Source organism: Pyxicephalus adspersus, chromosome 1, assembly GCF_032062135.1.
Source record: "Pyxicephalus adspersus chromosome 1, UCB_Pads_2.0, whole genome shotgun sequence".
In the NCBI taxonomy this organism is placed as follows: domain Eukaryota; kingdom Metazoa; phylum Chordata; class Amphibia; order Anura; family Pyxicephalidae; genus Pyxicephalus; species Pyxicephalus adspersus.
In genome coordinates, this window is record NC_092858.1 from 54,663,056 (window position 1) to 54,681,896 (window position 18,841).

Consider the following 18,841-nt stretch of genomic DNA (forward strand, 5'->3'; position numbering starts at 1 on the left):
TTAACAACCTGGCAGAAGAATTTAAGATATAAGAACCCGAGATGCCAGCACAATAGCAAGAAAATTAGAGATAAAAATTCAACACATGACTGGGTCACAGGGAAGGGTATTTGTGTGCTTTGTGTGTATTTGTTTTATGTTATCTATAGTATAATTACTATTGAAATGTATCAGACTGTGTTAGACATGTCTCCAAAATCTGCTCTAAATGCTTGAATTACAAACTACAGAAAAATGCAATATTATCTGCTCCATGCTTCTTTGTAATTGTTCTTGTAAAAGAAAAGTTGTCCATGGAGGAAGGGTTCCGAATTTGAGTATTGATTGCTATAGGGCAAAAAACAACATTTAGTCAGTTGACATGGTAATCTTTCGGTGTGTTTGTTGATTCTTGCTTGTGGTATTCAATAGAGTAACCCTAATTATTTCATTCCTTTGCCTTATTTGATCATGCTATGGAAAAGATGTGCTGCGTCGTACTAAAGACATGTTTGAGATGCTTGTAGATCCTTGGTACAGTTGTTGAGCATGCTCAGCGTACTTTAACCAAGCAAAGAAGGATTGCTCGCATTCATTCAACTGTGCTGTGCTAAGCCAAGAACGACAGATGCTATATTACAGCTGAAATAGGGAGAATTGTCCGGTCATTTAGGCAGCAGCTTCAGTGCAATACAATAGTTTTCTTATTAGCATCTGGTCATATGCATTTCTGTAATACCAACGGCATTTAAAAAAGTGCTCCTAAATTTATAGGTTTAAAGACCTCGCTAACTGTCTATTTCTTTTAAATAGACACTGGTAATTATTTTGTATAAATATATGGCTTTATCAAAAAATGCAGTGGTTGTAATTCCTAAGCCCACGCATCATGTAAAGTGATAGCAGAGCAGAAAATACAGCCTCTTCACAAAGGGAACTGCTATGACGCTAGGAACACACTGTTAGGAGCAAACAGCTTGAAATTCCTTATTTATATATAGAGTATGTGACACATGACAGATTATTCCCATGTTTTTCTTAACAAGTGTATTAGATATATTGGGTTGGTATGCGTTATCAATAGAAATACAGGAAAGAACGCTATCATGTTTCAGAAATGTGCTAAATTAAATTGTGCTTGTGCTAATTAAAGAAGTCCTACTTAGGCTGAATATACTGGAGATTTACTGAAGTTAAACTGCTTGTATAGCTCTGAGCCGACAGCCGTGATGATCATCGAAAAATTGTAGTTATTATATATAGCCGCCAGTCAGGAATAAACTTTAATTTTGTAACACATAGAAGAGGCATAGAATCTCTTCGTCTTGGTCAATACCTTGCCTTTTGTTTGTTTCAGTTTTCATAGACATTGTTTTTGTGTTTTATCGGCCATGATTATTAAGTCAAGTCGACTGTGGGATTTAATAATTTGCTAAATTACATTTATGAAATATTAAGAGTACCTGTTTTTTTTCTGATTTAATAGCCATAACCTGCACCAGATATTTGCATTCATTGTATACAACTTTAACAGGGCACACAGCAAGCAAAGTTTTGATCTTTGGAATGGCATCTTTCACAATATTCAGTAGTACATCGAGTGAACTTACATTTGACTTTGCACCCACATTTAGAACTATTGTCATAGATTAAAATTCCCTGTCAATCACATCCCTAATAACGGAACTTTCAAATGTAGTTGAGTTTGACATATAGAAAACAAAAATGCACTGAGTAAAATACATTGGGCCTGATTTATTAAAGCTCTCCAACGCTGGGGAGGATATACTTTCATGAGTGAGCTGGGTGATCCAGCATACCTGGAATGAATCTGGAGTCCAGGATTCAAAACATTCGCTAGCAAATAGCAAATGTATTTGAGGAAATCCATTCCCGGTTTGCTGAAATCCCCAGCTTCACTGATGAAAGTGTATCCTATCCAGCCTTGGAGAACTTTGATAAATCACACACATTGTGTTGGAAAAATGTTTGTTTTCTTTTGGATTTGCTTAGGTTAACCTTAGTCACATTGCATGCACACAAGTTTCCCTAAAAAGGTGTCCGTGCAATGACTCAAAACACATTTAGATTGTTTCAGTGATCTGTCACTTGAGAAATATGTTCCAGTTCTTCATGACTGCTCTCCCAATATTGTTTATCTTCCTTAATCTAAGTGACTGATTGCTCTTATTATTACATTGGTTTGCGAATTTCAGCTTTTTGTATCATCCTAGAACTTGTGAATATATTTTTACCCCCAGAGATGACAACAAAATTGATTCTGTCCATGCATTTTTGTAGAATCCTGGCTTTTATAACCTGATACAAGTCTTTCCTTTGAATTTCACGGCGGTTTTAAACTGCCTTCTCAAATGTCCAATGATAATGCCAGCAAGCAGCTGTGGTAGAAATACATTACTACAAGGCTGCCCTTCAGTTTTGGCTTCTCATGCCAAGTCAATGTCCTCACAGTTGCAAACCATTGATTCCCATTATAATACATTTTGCTGCTTGTGGTAATTCTTATCTTATGTAAGTAAAAATCTTTTTTATTATTGGTAATTTCTCCTGAAATTAGCATTTCAGTATTCAGGAAATGCCAGTGAATTTAAGCCCACATTGGCTTCTTTATGAAACATGCTCAGTCTTAGGTTAACTTCAGTCACATTCTAGATTTCCAGAAGAGGTTGTTACTCTAGTATGTGCACACTCTTTGGCTCTTTCAGTGCTTACAGCTTGATATACCAAGAAAATGTATAAAATCTTAGGATGTCAGCAGTATTGCAGAGGGTTTTTTACAGCTAAAAGGGTAAGTATTGGGGTACAAAAAAAGGCAACGCACACATATAAGCATTAAACTGCTCAAGTCTGATACAGTATATAGTTGGATTTCAGTTGCTTGTAATGACTTGAACTGTGGATCACAGATTGGAAAAAAGAGGGAACATGCTGCATGCACCGAGTCTAAAAAGAAACTTTTAAACAAAAAAAATGAACTGCTGCTGCTCATTTGCATTCCAGTCACAGACTGTATACAGAAAGCAGACCTAACTCTATTGCTTAGCTGCAGCAGAGAAAAGGCAGGTCAATATGGTGTCATAGCCTGGTAGAGTTGTAAAATTCTTAGTCCTAAATGGACAGAATGGCCTTGGGAAGATGAGGTAGTTCACATATATGTATTTGGCTGTTTCTTTTTCTCTCTGCTTTGAATGCTTTGGTACATGAGTTTTGTACTTTTCCCTTTAATATAGTCTGGGAGCAAATTTTAAAGAAGTTTGATTTAGATTGGATGGAGGGCCCACTCATTTAGATTTGTTGTTTTTGTGGTTCATTGCACTGCACTACTGTATTTGGATTATGTTTCCTTACTCTATAAATGGGAAAAGTACCCATAAATGTGCTTTATTTTGCTTGTTGGTGACTTGGTTTGTAGTCTGACACACGTGCACAAGACCCCTAAATGGTTTTCATTTACAAGGTGTTCCGCTAGCTGTCAGCCGTTTATCTGGCTGTGAAAATTTAATTTCCTTTTGCTGGAGCTACTGAATATTAAACACTCAATATCAAGGGTCCTTGCACCTTTTTTTTCCTCCACGGTTGTATGTAATTGTAACTGTGTGTTTGAGCTTTTTTTCCAAGGCTTGTGTTGAAAAAAGAATGAATGTAATTGAGTATTTCAGTTGTTGTTTTATTTGTATTGCACACTTTTGTCCTTTTGTTGATTTTCCTTGGCTTAATACACCACATATACATGTACCGGTAGTTGTATAATAACATATTAGGCTGCATTTTATCAAACAAAGTTTGTTCAAAGTGAGAAAAATAGGTTTTAGTACTTATTGTAAGGGTGTAAAATTATCGCCTTTTGGGATGTAGTTTTGACAAATTATTCCCTTTGCATTTTATTTAGGCAAATTCAAAGCTACTTTGAGGCCAATGATGAGCTGGCATGTTTCTCCTATTTCTAAGGTTTTTATGTGGTATCTAGTTTTTCTAGTGCATATTTTCTAGCAAGGTTTCAAAGCTGAAGGTTAGTGGGGTAACAGTTGGTACATCTCTGCTAAGTCAGCCAGACTTGTTTGTTTATTTTTGAGCAAGTTTTTTTTAGCAGGTTAGTGGGGTGTCAGTTGGTACATCGCAGTAACTTTTTCGCATTGTTTGGTAAATGTGTTAGAAGCAGCTTGTTATTAAATTAAGCTTTTAAGTTTTCGTATCAAGACATAAAAAATCATCTGGTCACTAGCAAGTACATTATACCATGTCATTATTTACTACTTCAATAAGTAGTGCTCATCAATCTGGAAAGGGTTTTAAGGCCTTTCCCAAACAATTTAAAGTCCTTCATTCTAGTGAGAAAGGTAATTTACAAGTAGTAACATTTAAAACAGCTACCAGTCTTCTCAGTAGTTATAATCCCAGCAAAATCATCCCAAGGACAGAGAAATTGCAAAACATCCAAGAGCTTTTTCACAGACTCTGTGGGCCTCAGTTAGCATGTTAAAAGGTAATGACCGTACCATTAGTAAAAGACTGGATATGTATGACTTGTTTGGAAGGGGTGCAAGGAAAAAGCAATCTACTCTTTCAAAAAGAACATGGCAGCATGGCTTAGGTTGCAAAGTTGCAAATCTAATCTAATTTTGGTTCTGTAAATTACCACAATTAATTTTAAATGAAACAACTCTGATTGAGCTTTAATTCAGTGGGTTGAACAAAAAGATTGCATAAAAATATGAGGAACTAAAGCCTTTTTTTTTTTTACACAATCACTTCATTTCAGGGGCTCAAAAGTAATTGGACAATTTACTCAAAGGCTATTTCATGGGCTGGTGTGGGCAATTCCTTTGTTATGTAATTATCAATTAAGCAGATAAAAGGAGTAGATTTGAGGGAAGGGCTGTGCTTGTATGTGGAATATTTTGCTGTGAACAGACAACATGTGGTTTAAAGGAGCTCTCCATGCAGGTGAAACAAGCCATCCTTATGCTGCAAAAACAGAAAAAACCCATCCGAGAAATCGCTACAATATTAGGATTGACAAATTCTACAGGATGGTACATCATGAGAAAAAAACAAAGCACTGGTGAACTCAGCAATGCCAAAAGACCTGGACGTCCACGGAAGACAACCGTGGTGGATGAACAACACTCTCCAGGAAGTAGGCGTATTGATATCCAAGTCTACCATAAAGAGAAGTCTGCATGAAAGTAAATACAGAGAGTGCACTACAAGGTGCAAGCCACTCATAAGCTTTAAGAATAGAAAGACTAGATTAGACTTTGCTCAAAAACACCTGTCTGCTCAAACACCTACTGACTGCTCAAATCCAGCTAAATGCAGTTACATTGATTGGGAGGCGTTTCATAATACAGATGGACAATGACCCAAAACATACAGCCAAAGCAACCCAGGAGTTTATTAAAGCAAAGAAGTGGAAAATTCTTGAATGGCCAAGTCAGTCACCTGATGTGAACCCAATTGAGCAAGCATTTCACTTGTTCAAGACTAAACTTCGTACAGAAAGGCCCACAAACAGCAACTGAAAGCCGCTGCAGTAAAGGCCTGGCCTCCTTAAAAAGGAGGAAACCCAGCATCTGGTGATGTCCATGAGTTCAAGACTACAGGCTGTCATTACCAGCAAAGGGTTTTCAACCAAGTATTAGAAATGGAACATTTTATTTTCAGCTTTTAATTTGTCCAATTACTTTCGAGCACCTGAAATGAAGTGATTCTGTTAAAAAAAAAAGGCTTTAGTTCTTCACATTTTTACCCACTGAATTAAAGCTGAAAGTCTGCAGTGAACTGCATCTGAGTTGTTTCATTTAAAGTTAATTGTGGTAATATACAGTACCAAAATAAGAAAAAAGTTGTCTCTGTCCAAATATTTATGGACCAAACTGTAGGTTACTAAAGACATATTTGGCATATATGTAACAAAGTAACCTTTGCATGTGGCTATCTTTCAAATATTTTTGCTCTGAAGTAAATGTGTCCATTGTTTCCATTTTGCTAATTTTATCCTTTTTGTAGAATATCAAATGTTCACATTTTTAGTACCCATAGTATATAGGTGACTTAGGAAAATAAATAAAAAGACACTTATTTATAAAGCAGTGTATCTGACATTCCTTGAAATATTACCTGGTAGAGAATCCGTTACTGCTATTGAAATACATGGACCTGGAAGATCCACCACCAAAGAATGTTTCAGGGAATATAAAATTCACTGCTTTATAAATAAGACCCCTCCATTCTCACACATAGTTTACTATAGTTTTAATGCAGTTGATTCAAATTCAGCTCCCCTGCTACAGGCTTTAGATGAAAATCACATATTTAAACAGTGAGCATAGAAATCTGTCTCCAAACCCCTGCCCGGTCCAACCTAGAGCCCTGTATTCAGCGACACCCTTTCCTCCCGAGGTAAATAAACAGGTAGCTTTTAATGTAGAATGGTTGTCAGTTTTGCAGTTTTTATTCACTTTAGTGGTTTTTGTGTACAAAGAATGAAATTTAAAAAAAAATGTATTTATTACGGGTTATGGGTTAATTAACAATATCCTGCATACGTCTGGGAATTCCTCTCCAACGTTCAATGTCTGTTCATTCAAAGTGTATAGGAAGGCAGCTGTGTGCAGCCTGGAACCATTATTATCTGTCAGAGCCTAAAGCTACATACATGCATGCAATAATTGTCGTTGGAAAGGATCTTTTACGATCCTTTCCGATGGCTAACGACTGCATGATGCATGAACGAGTGCTGTACATACAGCACTGTTCTGCTGTATGCAGAGGGGAGGGGTAGAACGACAGAACGGCACCCCACTGTGCTCTCTCTCCCCCTTCACTTCCAACCATTGCATTGTGTGTATGTAGCCTTACCAATGCAGTCCATGTGCTAATCTTTGTATGTATTGTTTGGCTTTTTTCTTTTAAAAGTCTACACAGCGTGGGGGGGGGGGAGTTTGCACACAGTGTATGTGCATTACAAGGTAGCATTATGATTCTCTCTCTGCACATTAAGACATGTACTGTTCCCAATATAGTACATATATATATATATAAGCACACAGACTGTAAGCTCTTCGGGGCAACGTCCTCTCTTCCTGTATCACTATCTGTATTAGTCTGTCATTTGCAATCCCTATTTAATGTACAGCGCTGCGTAATATGTTGGCGCTATATAAATCCTGTTTATTAATAATAATAACACCAGGGGAGTTTTCATGTTTTGTTGTCATGGATCATTGCATTACATTATATTAAATTTTATGTTTTGACACCAATTAACAGAAATCTTTCATGACAAGGTGAAATCAGTTTCTTGGAAATGTTTTTAAATAACAATGTGAAAACAAAGTATTTGATTTTATAAGTATAAACAACAAATCTTTTCTAAACAGTTTGAAACATTTACTTTGATGAATATAAAATAATTGATTCCATAAGAATCATTTCCTCTTGTTTGTCTATTTATCTATTTTGATTGGAAGGTTTTAAAACAAAATCTTTTTGTGATGCATAAAGAAAAAAAAATAAATCAGTTCTGCAGCATTTAACCATTTTAATTTAGCAAATAGTACTAATTGTTAACACTCAACATCAACTCTACAATGTTCCTTTATCATGAAAAGCATTGCACTTGAACACTATGCTGTCTTTGTAAGTCACTCCACAGCACCCAACATTGATCGTTTACTGGTTTCTGCCTGTGTTGTAAATATGCATATGTGACTGTGGTTTTATGCTCTCTTTTGAAAGCTCAGATGCGGATTGTTGACTTCAAATTTTTTGTTATTTCAGGTACAGACAGTTACAGCTGGGTACAGAGAGCAAAGTATCGGAGCTTCTTCATCAAGCAAAGCTTAAATCTTTTGAGGCAGAACGAGCTCACATGGTTTTGGGCGAGACCACAGAAAACCTTCAGAAGTGTCAGCTTGAATGTGAGAAATATCAGAAGAAGCTAGAGGTACAGAATAAGTGATAATATTAGATTGTACATTTGGTGATTTTTGAGATGTACATTTAAATATATCTGTATTTCATTTATCATTCAGTACTTGCATACTACATGCATTCCATTATTTCAACACCTATCATTCTTGCAGCTTGATGACATGATAATCTTTGACGTTCTGGGACATGGGACAATTCTTCAGCTTCCCTATTTAATTATCACAAAGTATTGCCGTTCTTTCAATGTCCTTGTTTTACCTCCTTGCTCATCACCTGCTTTCATGTTTTATCACCGCTTTATCTAAACAATTATGCTGACATAATGCACAAATATATTCCAGATGTTTAAAAACAAGCAAGTGTATGTTTCAACATAACATATCAAAATAACTTTCAGAGGTTTAGCACATTTTAACCAACTTTACCAGCTGTGGGGACACCAATTTTATTACGGTCAATGACTAAGATTTAAAAAAATCATTTTATCAATTTAGTTTAGAGTGTGAAGTGGTTAAAACAACTTATAAAGTGTTTTGTTTTCCTCTCCAAAATGAAAGGCATCCCATCTTGTCATCACAGCAACCATTGGAAGATTTCCCCTTTTTTTATATATTTCGGCTGCCAGCACAATCACTTAAAGTTCTATTGACAGTATTCACAGTATTCATGGTAGCAAATCATTTGGTGTTTCTCAATAGGGGTTGCTATGGGTTCCTTGAGCAATGAGCTATTTGTAACTCTCAGGTTAGTTTAGGTGACCCCCAATGATCTGTAAGGGTGACATTCTTCCCACTGACCACCACACTAATATACTGTGAGCTGTGTATATTGTAATTATAGCAGGGCTTCCCTGAAGACCTGAAAGTTATTTTAAGTGTTCCCGCATGTTAAAAATGTTGCAAAAGGCAGAAATACAGTGATTTGATTGCCCTACTAGGAGATTATCAAGTTTTATAACCCCCTCGGTACTCATAATAATATTGCCTGTTGGACAGTAAAATTGTTTTGCATATGGAATTGTACAAAATTATTAGTTAATATAGTCTGTGTTTGATTAAATTCTCAGACATAGAACCAAAGATAATCAAACCTTTTTAAAACAGGTGGGGTTTGCATAACACTTTAATACACAGTCAAGTTTAGCTGCCCATACACAGTAAAATGTTAATCTTGTTTTTTTTTTTTGTTTTTGTTTTTTTGTGTTCTAAGTCTTTTTGTTGCCCTTTCTTTTAGGTTTTAACTAAAGAATTCTATGCCCTCCAAGCGTCTTCAGAAAAGAGAATCACTGAGCTTCAAGCACAGAACACAGAACATCGCACAAGACTAGAAACATATGAAAAGTTGGAACAAGAACTTGATGATGTCATAATGCAATCTGCTCAGAGTAAGCATAGGTTCTTCCTTATTGTCTGTGCCTGTAGATTAAAAAGAAATTCAATTTATAGTGGCTATAAAAAACCCTGATCCTCCTTAATTTAGTGACAGATATGACACCTTTTTTCCCCCTCAGATCTAAACTAGGTAATGAAAACAAGCATTTGCCACTATTAGAATCCTTCAATTTAGCTGACAGAGACTTTCTATTTTTTAAGGATCTTTGCATACCTGCATAAACCTTCAAATCTCGGTACGAAAAAAAAAAGATGGGAATTGCATTCATTCTATTAAATGACACGCATTACAAAAATTACTGGATCCCAGTGCTATCAAGATGATGGCTCATAATGATACTTATGGCTGCCTGTCCTATGTTATGCCTAATATTTACTATTTCAAATTCACTATGTATATTTCTTTGTCAATGTGCCTTTATATAATTGATATTATAGTTGTATAGTTTGTAATGGTAGGTAACTGTGTTCTCTTACAGTGGAAGATGATGTTGAAGCTGAGAGAGTTCTTTATTCCTACGGGTATGGAGCCAACATCCCTACTACAGCTAAACGGAGATTAAAACAGAGGTAAAAGAAAGACACATATCTTCTTCCTCCAGTTAAAAGGCAAAAAAAGTACACTAGCTGGTTGGAACATTCTGATGGTTTTTATTGGTGCCAAAGGATGGCATGGTTTTGAGTGCCAAAATTAAAATAGAAGTAGTCTGATTATTACAAACTTTTTAGTGAAAATCATGGCAAATTTCTGGATTTCAATGAAGATAGCTTTATTTTGAATAGGTGGGTCCTATCCTTCATTGGAACCAGTGTTTGAAAAGAGCTGTAATGAGAGGCAGTGTTATTGGCTCTTGATCTGATCTCGTTAGTTAACCTACACACAGATTAGTCACATTACTAGTGTAAATTATTACATATTACGTACAAGCTTTATGTACAATAACTGAAAGAAAAACTGAAAAAAAAACAGGTTGTGTTACCAATATTATTCCTTTATTATTTATTCATTTGCAATGGTGATAGCGTTGTTTATTAATTGACCAAACATTTCCAGGTAAAGTGGGACCATGTAACATTTAGTGTGTTCAGGTATAACTTTTAATTGCAGCCTCACAGAAATCAGTGTGCACTAGGAAAATAGATATGTCTTATAAACAACATTTTTTCCATCTTGAAGAAAAGCAGAGTGGCACTGGAGGGATGCTCCTTGTCCTCCTATTCATCAAGTTTGTTTGACCTGCAATAACAAAGTCAATATCTGAATGGTTGCTTTGTCTGTCTGTATTTTAATGACAAATAACAGCCAACATGCACAAATGAACAGTGGTTTATTGTATTTGTTCAGCAATGCGGCTCAACTCTCAATTTTTATATTTTCCTTCTTGTGTAAATAGTGCCAGTAAAGGCTTTATGATATTTCTCAGGATGGTGACGGTTTTAAAACCGATTCTGAATTAACTGACTAACTCAGGCTTTCTCCATCTAGCCTGGGTTTCAGAAAAAGTAAATTAGGTCAGCTGGGTTATTGATCAACATGAACAGTATAACAATCTAGTAAAACACAAAAAAAAATGTATCCAAAGAAAGATAGTGAGGAGTGTTTTTTTCTGTTATCAGGCCTTTCCAAATGCCCATACATGCTTTAGATATCACAAAGAAGTCAAATGATGAGATCTTACAAAGTCTTGGGCTACTCTTTTATGATCTTTTCCAATGACAAAAGAATGCAGGATTCAGGAACAAGCGCTGTTTATACAGCATCATTCACCTCTATTGAGAGGGGAGTGGGAGAACGCCTCCCCATCACTTTCATTACATTCGTTCGTCGTCTGTCGTTCTTCCTCCGTGGATCCACCAGGATGGACCACGAGCAATGTACACACGCCATATTCTCCTCTGATATCAGCCCGGAGGCGATTATCGGACAAGAATCATCTGACGTGTGTACGTAGCCTAAGTTGCTGATAGAAACATTCCAAAAAATAAACATTCATAGAAGATGTGATTTGGCCAATGTTACAATGAGCCTCTGCTGCCTTACCATATGCAGCAGCAACTGAAACCTATAACACCTATTTATCAGAGTTGTAGGAGAGCATTACCAGACATACAGAAAAAAACCCATAAATAAACCACCAAATAAGTGGTGAAATTACTGCTGCAGGACAAAAACAAGTTATGACATATAGTGCAGCCATGTCTTATAGAAGATATGCAAAGTGTTATTTACATGTAAGTTAATCATTTCATCATGATCCAGTTTAAATTGTTATAGATCATATATAGATGACATGTATATGGTGGCAGGGTCTCAACCACTAGCCACACCAGTAGGCGATTAGTATTTCTGCAGAATATATTTACTGGTAATTATATCTGGGTCATTTGGGAGATGCCTCCCATATTGCTCCTATTCCCTTACTGTTTAAAGTATAAGGGTATGATTTTCTTATGCTGTGTAGTGAAACAATTCTACATTTTTAGCATGTTTTCCAAAGAGAATAAAATGTGCCATTTCAGAAGATACATTCTAACATTTCTCTCATCACAAACCTGATTCTGACTCATACAAATGGAAAAATACAGAACAGTCTTTGTACATATATTTTATATGTTTCCCAATCCATTTCGTGCCTTGCACAACCACATTGCAGCATTAAAGAACTTGTCATTTAAAAACATGTAACTTTTAGTATGTTTGCTCTGTTGCAGCCATACTGGTTTTACTGTTTTTACTAGACCTTTCCAGCCTCATTGCCTATCATCTTCTCCATATGTCCATCATCAGTTTTTGTTCTGCTAATTCAGAATTTATTAATGCGTGGTGCCGTGTAGCATTCCTCACAGAACACACGCTCTATAACCTCGTTGTGTTTGTTCTCTACAGGTAGTTTTGTAATCCTATTTAAAAAGATGGATGTCCACTCAATAGTGAAATGTTTGAAAGTGGTTGTTTAGCTGATCTTATCTTACCTAACATAGGTCTGTGTATGAATGAATGGGTTCCCCGGTTAAGTCTCCTATATTCTAAGCAATACTAACTTGTCGGCATGCCTATCCAAGACACCCAGAGCTTTTTTTGAGTTTTGACACCAAAAAATAACATTACAGTGACATTAGATGCAGATGCAAGTAAGGTAACCCCTAAATCAGGCATGTCCAAAGTCCGACCCGGGGGCCACTTGCAGCCCGCGTTCAGATTTCCACCGGCCCGCAGCCTCTGACATGAAATCAATAAAATGCTGCCCGCCAGCACTGTTGACCACAGTATAAAAATACACACATACAAAAAAAAGCTATTTTATTTTTCATTAGAGTTGATCAACCACCTTGCAATTATCAGCCTGCTACTCGGCAGGCATAATCGTCAGGATGGGAGTCCCCATGTGTGCACAGGGAATCCCCTACGTCATTATAGTAGGAGTGTGCTGTGCGGAACCAGCACGGAACACGCCCACTCTGATTCCAACAACGTGCCCTGCGCCGAGCTGGCACTGACACTTCATGCACAGGGAATCCCTCACATCACCCTGCTTAGTGTGTGCTGTGTGGGACCAGCGCAGACCACACCCACACTAACCCTGAGTACATGCTGAATGGTGGGCCCCCCACACATTTTCACCTCACCAAATCTGGCCCTCTTTGCAGAAAGTTTGGACACCCCTGCCCTAAATGAATGGAAAATGTGTGTTGTTATAGTAATAAGGACATTTTATGTTTAAGTGGCGTTCAGGCACTGCCCTGTGCTTGAGTAGTGGCAGCTTTGCCATGTAGAGCTCCTCATGAGCATGCTATCCGGGCACTCGTAGCTTACAAATAACTAATTTTATTCATTTTTTTTCCACTTTTTCTATTTTTATGTTTTCTACTCTTTTTATCAAGAAATTGGTAACATAAAACTAAATTCCCTTCTAAGCAGGGTCCTCTCCTCATGTGTCTGTATCTGTCATTTGCTCCCCCATATTTATTGTACAGGGATGCGTAATATGTTTGTGTTATATAAATACTGTTTTCTAATAATAGTATTTATGTATATAAACCCATAACAATACTTTTTTTAAAGCTGTCCATAGTCTTGGGAGGGTTGTGCAGGTAGAGTCTTTTTGTGAAGTGCTGACGTGTTCTCTGTAACCGATATAACTTGCTTTGTATTAGGATATAAAACTGAGTGTTGGCTTATTGATGGGTTATGTTAGCTACGTGGATGTGTTTTTTTTTTTAACATGTTCAATTGACCGTCCCTTGTTGACAATAGTCACCATGCTCACATCTCCTTAATATTGTATGTAGATGTACCCTTAAGCAGCCCTTCTCTTTGCCAATGTTTGAAGAAACTGCTGCGAAATGTGAACTAATAATTGTAAGCAACTTATTGGTCTAGTATCAGCAAACAAAAGTCATGAATGATTTTATCTGAAGTAAGCTTAGAATGAGCAGACACAAAAGGTTGCAGACAGGAAATTTTCAGGGACAAAATTGTTATTTGTACATGTGTTATGTGATCTTTTAGCCTTAAGTTGGTCAATTTATTTTTTTTTAAAGGGAGCATTTTATGGTAATAAAAAAATGTCTACTTATCTTCAATATATAATAGGAGGAGGCCATAAACCAGTCCAAATAATAGGATTGTCAGACCCAACAAAAATTAATTTGAAATATCATGAATTCCAATCATTTTAATATTGTTGTAGCATTACAAATAACCACAATGTGATGAAAAATCTTGTACGATTTCCCTAAAAGATGTTTCAATGACTCCTTTACTGGCAAAGTCGCAAACTTTTATAGTACTTGCCAATTATAGTGCATTCGTTCTGATTACATACAAACTATATTAGCCAAGAATAAAATAAGAACTAAAGGTAGCTTCCTTGCTAGCATTTGTGGCAAGAACACTTCCTGAAAAATGCCCATGCAATTGAAAAGTTTCTAGGGTAGCCGTTATTTGTAGGCAGTCAGTTAATTAATACAAAATAATTGAATAAAAGATCCAGATATTTATGAAACTTTGCAATTTAACTCTGGATTGTCAAGGTTTCTATAGGAAAGAAGGATTGGTAAGGAAGATATTTAATTTTTAGGGGTTTATTGGAATTTGGCAGTGTTAACAAAAGGGGTTTTATACCTTATTTCTTGTTCTACTGATAACCAAGCACTCTTCTATGCTATCAAGTTGTTAGCAGACCCTTAGAGCCCTCACCGTGCAGAACTTTGGCTCCTGATTTGAGCATAACCCTGTGCACTTTATACTTAGGTAAATCTTTCTTTAGGTCTCTTATAGAGAGTGAATGCCAACTTTTTCACCCAGCCCACCCTTGTAGCTTTGTACCTTTTAGTCTAGGGTGATTAGGGGTTCCTTTCTTAGAGAAAAGGGGCACATTGACATGCCTGAACTATAGCTGATGGATATAACGTTCAATAATTTACCTTGTTTTCAAGACCCAGTTATTAAGTTTGAACAAAAACCTCTTGGCTTCGCACAAAGACGTTTTTGGTAAAAAAAAAATAAGTAGCATTAGTCAACTTTGTAACACATCATAAAAGGCAATATGTCATTTTAGATTGCTATTTATTTATACATTTATATTATTTATATTTTACAGCTGTAAGATGTATTTTTAAAATAAAATGGTGCAACCACATTAGTAAATATGTCTAATCTTACAGTATCTCTATCTCAGTTGCTCAACTAATAAAACCCCAAGGGTTATAACTTGGTAGGGTCTGGGGATACTTATGCTTGGTAAAGTAGAGTCATCTTTACAGTTTTAGTATGGCTAAACCCAACAACTAAAAGCTTGTGTATTGCAACTTACTTACTTGTGGTGGGTGCGGTGCATTGGTTTTCTTTTTTTTAATGTAGTTTGCAGGTTTTCCTGGTTAAAAAAAAGGAAATGAAAGTCTGGGGAAAAAAAACATCTCCATATGTTATAAATTATGTTTTTTTTTGGGTTCAGATACACATTAAGATTTTATCAAGTAAATTAATTATATTTAAAAGATCTAAGCAAGGCATTTTAGTTATTTCAAACCATGTGAGATTATTTGAAACCATTTATACACAATTAGTGATATCAGCAATAACCACCCATATTAAGGGTACTTGGGATACCTTCCTCTATATTAACAGGTACTTGTTAAACAATACCATTTATAAAGTTATACCTTTTTCACTGAAGCTTAGAAACACTAGTCTGTATGTTTAAACTTTAACTTTTTTAATATTCATTTAAACAAGAAGGAAATGTGTCTGCCATGCATGCAAGATTGTCTTTGAACTATAAAACAAGATACGGTATATGCAGTGTATCTACTCCTTTAAAGTATAAACCTAAAACTCCTTTAAAGTATAAACCTAAAGCTCAGAAGTTTTAACATGTTTTTGTAGATGCAAATGGTATTGTTATTCATTTTAAATATATACTATTTATTAAAATATTTATAGTTCCTACCATAAATATTTGTATTCAGGCACTTCCTGTTATCGGGTGACAATGCTCTGTTTCTCCTTCCATATTATTTGCTTGCGTTGTCACCCTGCCACACATTGCGCAGTTCTCAGCACCAGTAAATCCACCCTGGGCATAAACAAAAGAAATGGCTGCTACGAGGCTGCATTTGATCAGCCAAGATTAAAACATGAATGAGGAATAGGGTAAAAACTAGCTTTTGATCTGGTAAATAAGATGGTTAAGTGGTTGTTTATGATATACAGTGTGTCACAAAACTAAAGTTAATCGAAGGTGTACTTTCACCTTTAAAGTTTTGAGTACATGTTGTAAATGCCCACAATAGACCATCGTTTTAAATAATATTTATTAAATCTAATTCCACTTTCACAGTTGCTTATGGTATATGTAAGTTTAGGGTGCAGTATAATTGTTTTTTTTGTTTTTGCCCTTTACATGTTTCACTTGTTTCCTACATTATACGGCTGAACACTAAAAACAGGTTGGTCTTAATAACTTTAATTTCACAGACTTGATGAAACTTGAAAGGTATCAATGTAATGTTTTTATTTCACTCAAGGCTCATCTTGAAAGAACAAAACAAGATTTTCTGGTTGTAAATTTCTTGTCCTGACATTTCACCTCCTGTCATTACCATTCATTATTAAGCTTTTCAAAGCAAATGAAGTGAAGATACACATTGTGCTTAATGCTCACTTCTTGACATAATGGTTTACATTTAAGCCCCTTTTCTTAGTTTGCTTTGTACACCTTCATAATGGTGGTGAATTTTGTTTGTTCTGTAAAGGTTTTGTGAATTCACTTGCAAAGAAACCAAGTCTGGACTAATTGAGCCTCTCGCCATGGCTAGATACTTTCTAACAGGTGTCTAAGACATGGACCATAATGCACATATTGTCCTTTTTCTTGTGCCATGTAGTGAAGACCATAACAAAGATCGCTGGTAACCCATTAATAATCATTAGCACTACGTTCCAGGCCATAGCACATAACACTACCACTTTAAGTCAGGATCAGTTCACTTCCACTGTCTACAGATCCCCCCCCCCCCCCCCGGAACTTATTTAATTTAGCCCAGGAGACATTGCTGGGAGTCAATCAGGTTGGCTTCCAGTACCAAATCAGTGTTTTTATTTAAAACATTTATTCCAGTGCCAGGCTTCTGGTTCTCCCCAGTTTCTTTTAGCCAGGTGCACCATCTGGCACTTTTCAGTAACCACCCGGCTGTATTTGGGTGGTTATTGAAGAGTTGGGTCACAATACAGGAGCTGACACCCACCTACAGTTACTTCCTACCCAGCTTAGAAAAATGTCTGAGTTGAACACTGAGTAGATTTTATATTCCTTTGTTTTGTCCCAATGCAGTAACCCTGGGCACTTAAATTCTGCTTGATCGCTGTCAATAACTCCACTGTGCACAAAATTTTCTTGTTTTGTTGATAAACCCTGTGTATGACATATCACAAAACGTTGACCTTTAGTATATAAATCTGGGGGCCTTCAATCCTCTATACCCTTCTAAATACTCTAGAAGTTAGAATCATTTGTGTAAATCCCTCATTGTGACTGGATTACTAAAATGAACATCCCCTTGCATACAGTGGCATTTAAAGAATGTAAAACATTTGTCCACACATTAGGTATTTTCCTAAAAATATATATGCCCTCTTTAGTTTTTGTATTAAAGTAATCTATGACTTTAGAATTTTTAAAACTTACCACACTTCTACATTAAAAAAAGAAACATTTTCCTGTGGTTTCCTCTGGACACCTGGATATTTACAATATGTGCAAATGAGCCATAAACGTCCTTGTGTTCAGTGCCTGTCTGTGTCATTGTAATAATTTCAGTAGAACTAGAATAATGTCTAAAAATGGTTTTCTCACGTGTACTTGCATTTTAAAGTCTTCAAGCATGAGTGAAGTATGTTGAATCTGTATCCTTAAAATAGGTGTAGTCTTGTAGGCGGTTACCTCAGCAATACATTCTATGCTGTGTTATAGTGCACTATTGCAGTGTTTCCCATTTTTTTTACCATGAGGGAACCCTAAAATAATTTGCAGGTCCTAGGGAACCCCTGCTATAGTTACAATATTCACAGTTCACGGTACATTAGTACAGTGGTCAGTAGGAAGAATGCCTTTTTACGTTGCTGACCTTGGGAAGAATGTCACCATTACAGATAACTGAAAAAACCTGACCTCACACATTGGCTAATTGCTCAAGGAACCCCTAGTAATCTGACAGGGAGCCCTAGGTCTCCATGGAAGCCTGTTTGAGAAACACTGATCTATTGAATATGAAATGTTATTGTTCTTGGTAGATCACTGCTATTTATTCTTACAAATATATGTAAGTGTGCAAATAAATTTGTGGGAGCAAAAAAACCAAAGAACTAACATCTTCAGGAGGTATCTGACAGTTAAAAAAAAATGTCAACACAAAACATATGTCTCAGGATTTTACTCTCCTCATATCTGTAATGTTTCAGTTTCCTCAAAAAAAAGACCAGGCACTTCATCTTACAATTTAATTCTCAGTGCCTCAGCAACCTATCAGAAGGCCCATGTATTTAAGTATGAGGGTTGTCGGGCATGAATATAGACTTTGACAAGGTCTGTAATTAGTATAACCTCTTTAGAAAGCTTTTAGGCAGCACCAGAAGAGCAAAACCAAACCCCAAAAGTTAAAATAATGTCTAAAAATTGTAAAAAAAAATTGGGGTTTTCAGACCTATGACCTGCTCAAAGTTTCAACCATCATGAAAAAAGGAAAATGAGATAACTCATAGTTTGTTTTATCTTGGAGCACGCTGGTGCACTAGTTAGTATTGCTAGTTTGCAGCACCCAGCTTGTGCATCAAATCGTGCGTGTATATGTGTGTGGGTATGAATGTATGGATAGATAGTGAGAGAGATCAATAATATTTTTGCATGTGATAAACATCATTCATATAGTAAGTAGAATATGCATTGCCACTAGCAACCAGATTCTATCTGTAATTCCTCATGGGCAGATTAGGTGATGAAATCAAGCATGCAGTT

The 18,841-nt window shown here is 36.2% G+C and overlaps 1 protein-coding gene across 1 annotated transcript in view; it reads left to right on the top strand.

The window, feature by feature from the left end:
* PIBF1 (progesterone immunomodulatory binding factor 1) overlaps window positions 1-18,841 on the top strand; it is an 82,795-nt gene that overhangs the window by 30,941 nt on the left and 33,013 nt on the right. The window contains exons 11-13 of the mRNA XM_072400329.1: window positions 7,783-7,948; window positions 9,169-9,319; window positions 9,806-9,897. Of these exons, the coding sequence (XP_072256430.1) occupies window positions 7,783-7,948; window positions 9,169-9,319; window positions 9,806-9,897 (409 nt within the window). The remainder of the gene's footprint in view (window positions 1-7,782; window positions 7,949-9,168; window positions 9,320-9,805; window positions 9,898-18,841) is intronic.